The sequence below is a fragment of the Chelmon rostratus genome, chromosome 23, assembly GCF_017976325.1.
Source record: "Chelmon rostratus isolate fCheRos1 chromosome 23, fCheRos1.pri, whole genome shotgun sequence".
NCBI lineage: Eukaryota > Metazoa > Chordata > Actinopteri > Chaetodontiformes > Chaetodontidae > Chelmon > Chelmon rostratus.
In genome coordinates this window covers 5,320,779-5,324,507 of record NC_055680.1, presented here as the reverse complement: position 1 = coordinate 5,324,507, position 3,729 = coordinate 5,320,779, and the positions used below count along the sequence as shown (strand labels likewise).

The 3,729-nt window shown below is 40.8% G+C and overlaps 1 protein-coding gene across 1 annotated transcript; it reads right to left on the bottom strand.

Annotated features, from left to right (window-relative positions):
* LOC121626271 lies at positions 1-2,606 on the bottom strand. Its single transcript, XM_041964678.1, has 2 exons — positions 2,506-2,606; positions 1-2,200 (listed from the first exon to the last, which is right to left on the bottom strand). The coding sequence occupies exon 2, from the start codon at positions 1,996-1,998 to the stop codon at positions 430-432; it is 1,569 nt and encodes a 522-aa protein (XP_041820612.1). The 5' UTR covers positions 1,999-2,200; positions 2,506-2,606; the 3' UTR covers positions 1-429.
* Between the last annotated feature and the right edge of the window lie 1,123 nt (positions 2,607-3,729).

The window sequence follows — 3,729 nt, the reverse complement described above, 5'->3', positions numbered from 1 at the left end:
TCTCAGGCTCCCTCCAACAGTGCTCATGCATTGTATATATGTACAAAGAAGAAACTCTTACCTTAGCAGACCTACGAGGCCCTGATGGATGGAAAGATGGCCCTATGCTTCTCTATCTCTTAACTAAACACAATCTATATGATCTTTATAGTGTAGCAATGGTGTATTATAGAAAACACAAAACCATAATTAATTCTTAATTAATATAGTTGCTTAGTTAGTTGCCCTGTATTAAAATATCCAACAATCGTTTTAAATCAGGTTCAAATCAAATTTGGACGTTGAGAGGTTGGATTTAGTTTAGATTTTGCCTCAGCAACACAGATGTTACTTTCACACCTGTAGCTTGGCTCATTTGGTCCAGCTCCAGACAGAAGAAAATAATTATACGTTGCAGACTTTTAGTTCTGGTGTGTTCTACGTTCAAAGTCAATTTTTCCAAATGAGCCAAGAGGTGTCGGCATCTATAGGTGACTCTGATGAGCGAAGAGCATGAAAGGAGGTTATGGGATTACAAGCGACCTCTGCTTCCATTAACATGAAGGCAACAAAATCCTGAAAGCTTGGAAATTCCTGCTTTTCTTTCATAACGTGAGTGACTTCACGGTTCCACCGTGATGCTGCCCAGTCAGGTAACTTTTGAACCAGCTTTTGATTTTCCTCGCAGTCATTCAAAATATCAAGGCCTTTAACATGTGGCATGGCTTCCTGACATGTGTGTAGAAAATCTGCAAATGTCCTGAATCCCTCAGCATCCTTTGACTGGATTTTTGGCCAATTTGCTAATTTTTCTCTGAAGGCTCTCTGTATGATAAAGGGCTGACCATACCTGTTGTTAAGACGGTTCCATGCATCTTTATAGGCTGCATCATCATTTCTATAAAAGATGCCATCAAGTGTCTTTTGTGCTGGACCTCCTACATACCTTCTCAAATAATGCAATTTGTCTGCTGATGAGATGTTCTTCCTGTCTATGAGTGATGCGAATGAAGCCTTCCACTCAATGAACTGGATAGGATCACCAGTGAATACAGATGGTTCTGGCATTGGGAGCCTATTCATGGCTATAGTATCTTGGACTGCTTGTGCAAGATATGACACATCTGTCTGTGGAGGCAGTGCTGGGTTTGGAACACTAGTGGGCTGCTGGATGGGAGCTGAGGACACAGGATGCTGTGGAGAAACATGCTGCTGCCCTCTAGTGTTGAGGTCAGCAGAGTAAACACTATCCTCCTGCATTACTTCCTGGTTGTGGACCACCAGTCTCGCTCGTGCAGCTCTAATGTCCTTTTCTGCCTTTAGTCTTTCTAGCTCACGTTTCTGAGCTTCAAGATCTCTTTTCTGCTGTTCTTCTAGGAGCTGAATCTTCTCCTTTTGTTTTTCCTCCTCCAATAACACTTCATACTCTGCTTCCTTTGCTGCTAACTCTGCTGCAGCATCCGCCCTTTTGGCTGCTACAATGGAGTTCAGAGAGTGTTGGCTTGAAGGTGAGACTGTAGATCCATAGATGGAGCGAGCATAGTCTCTTTGAAGCAGCTCACGAACACGTTGTTTTACTGCCTCACTGTCATAATCTTCTAAATCTGCTATTCTTTCATAGGCAATTTTAACAATGTCCTTTGTCACAGCTTCACAGGCATCAATACGACGTCTCATCTCACTGGATGGAGTCAGGTGACTTCTAATTTCCATATAGAGACTGGTAACATTATCCTTACCTTTCTCTAGAGAGTCTATAAGAGCTGCAATTTGGCTCTCAGAAATGTCTGACTTTAGCTGTTCTCTAGCCTTGCGTGCCTGGGTCTTCCATTGGTCATAAAGGTGAATGAGCCTTTTTTCCTTTTTTTTAGCCTCCTCTTTCTGAAATGCAAGCATCCTCTCCGTGGGATTCCTTATGCGACCAGAGCAGCGAAGTTCCTCCTCTTCACTGGCCTGACAGGCATCCATTGTCTGGTCAGCATCTCTACTGTCTAGAGTTGAGTTATCAGATGCTTCCATTCTGGGAGTGTCACAACCTTAGACCATCACATCGAGTCCCTCTGCAGTCATCATGGGTATCAAGGGTATGTTGGGACTGATGAGGTGAAGCTCTTACTGTAGCATCCCCGGTTGAATGATGGTCTTACTCTCCAACTGATGGTTCACAACAACTTTATTTATAACTGTTGCTCCAAAACTTGTTCTGAACACACTGTAAGAGCTAGGAAGTAAATAAACACAACAGAAAAATACTAAACCATTCTGATTTTAAAATATAAATGTCTTACTTCTGTACCTTTGAGCCTTACAATCTTCCAGTAATGTACTATGATGTAAGCAAGCATATATAACCAAATTCAACATAAGAATAGCAATGACAACAGATCACAATGTATCATGGCTAATATAGCAATTTAGCTAGCCTACACATACGAGCCTACTCAATGTAAACTCTGAACAACTTCTCAAACTAGGCATTATAATGTGACTCAAAGCTGCACACATATGACACAAACACAGACAAACCTTGTGCCCTTTTCAACCAGGTGCTAAGTAAACATAAACGTGACGTTTTCCCTCATTTTGAAGAAGCACTCGTACATGTTTACCGTCATATACGTCTTTTGTACTTCCTACCGCATTCCGCCTTCAAAATAAAAGCACCAATTTTAGAACTTAACCAAATAAGACAAATCAACGAAGATCACAAGAAAACAATAAGAAACTGAACAAACGTCACCATTGAGGTCATTTAAAGTTGGGGCTATGCTATGGAGCCTATTGTACAGACAAGATATTATACCTTTAGAGTATTTTAAACAGCTATCCAGTTTGTCCGCCCCGCACCCTCAAGACCAGGGAGATCTGTTCTCACATAACTCCTAACCTGCAGGTATTTAAAGAAGTCACACTGTGGGAGAGCATATTTTTCCTTAAGTGGCTGGAAGGATGCAAACACTCCTTTTAGGTATAGGTCACCAACACAACCAATTCCCAAATCCTTCCATGCAAGAAAGGAGCCATCTAAATAAGAAGGAGCAAATGAAGGATTTGCTATTATGGGTAATAAGAAAGACACATTTCTAACCTCAAAATGTTTCTTAAGTTGTTTCCAAATGAGTATGATGTTATGAATAATTGGATTGTTGCTATAGTTGGCTTTACTAGTGGCACAGGTGACAAAATGACTGCACCTATACAGAGAAAGGTAGACAATCTTCTCGTTCCACCTGGCAATGGAGCGAATGTTGGAGGCCCAATAATAATCAATGAAGTTTGGCAGAGCCAGCCCTCCATTTGTTTCGGGTTGACAAAGATGAGCTTTTCCTATTCTATGTAGTTTATATTCCCGCACAAAAGAATGAATAATGGAATCTAAGCGTTTGAATGTTTTAGAGATATAACAGCTGCGGGAGAAATATCATTTTAACAGCATTTGTCCTTCCCAGCAAAGAAATCGGAAGCGTTCACCAAAATTGAATGTTATTCCTGAGTTTATCCATCAAGGCATCAAAATTGGCCTTAAAGGAGATGCTGCAGTTTTTATGGCAAAAAAATCTACTGTTCTATTGACTGAATGACTCTGATTTGAGCTTGTGGCCATTATATATTCTTCTACAAAAACACGTTCGTCAGTTCCTCCATTCAGCAAAGGGAGGATACAAATAACCTTTGCTTTACTGGAAAACAGACGACCTATTTAAAGAAAATGAAACAGAAAGTGACTTCCCCCAGCAGAATAAAAGGAGT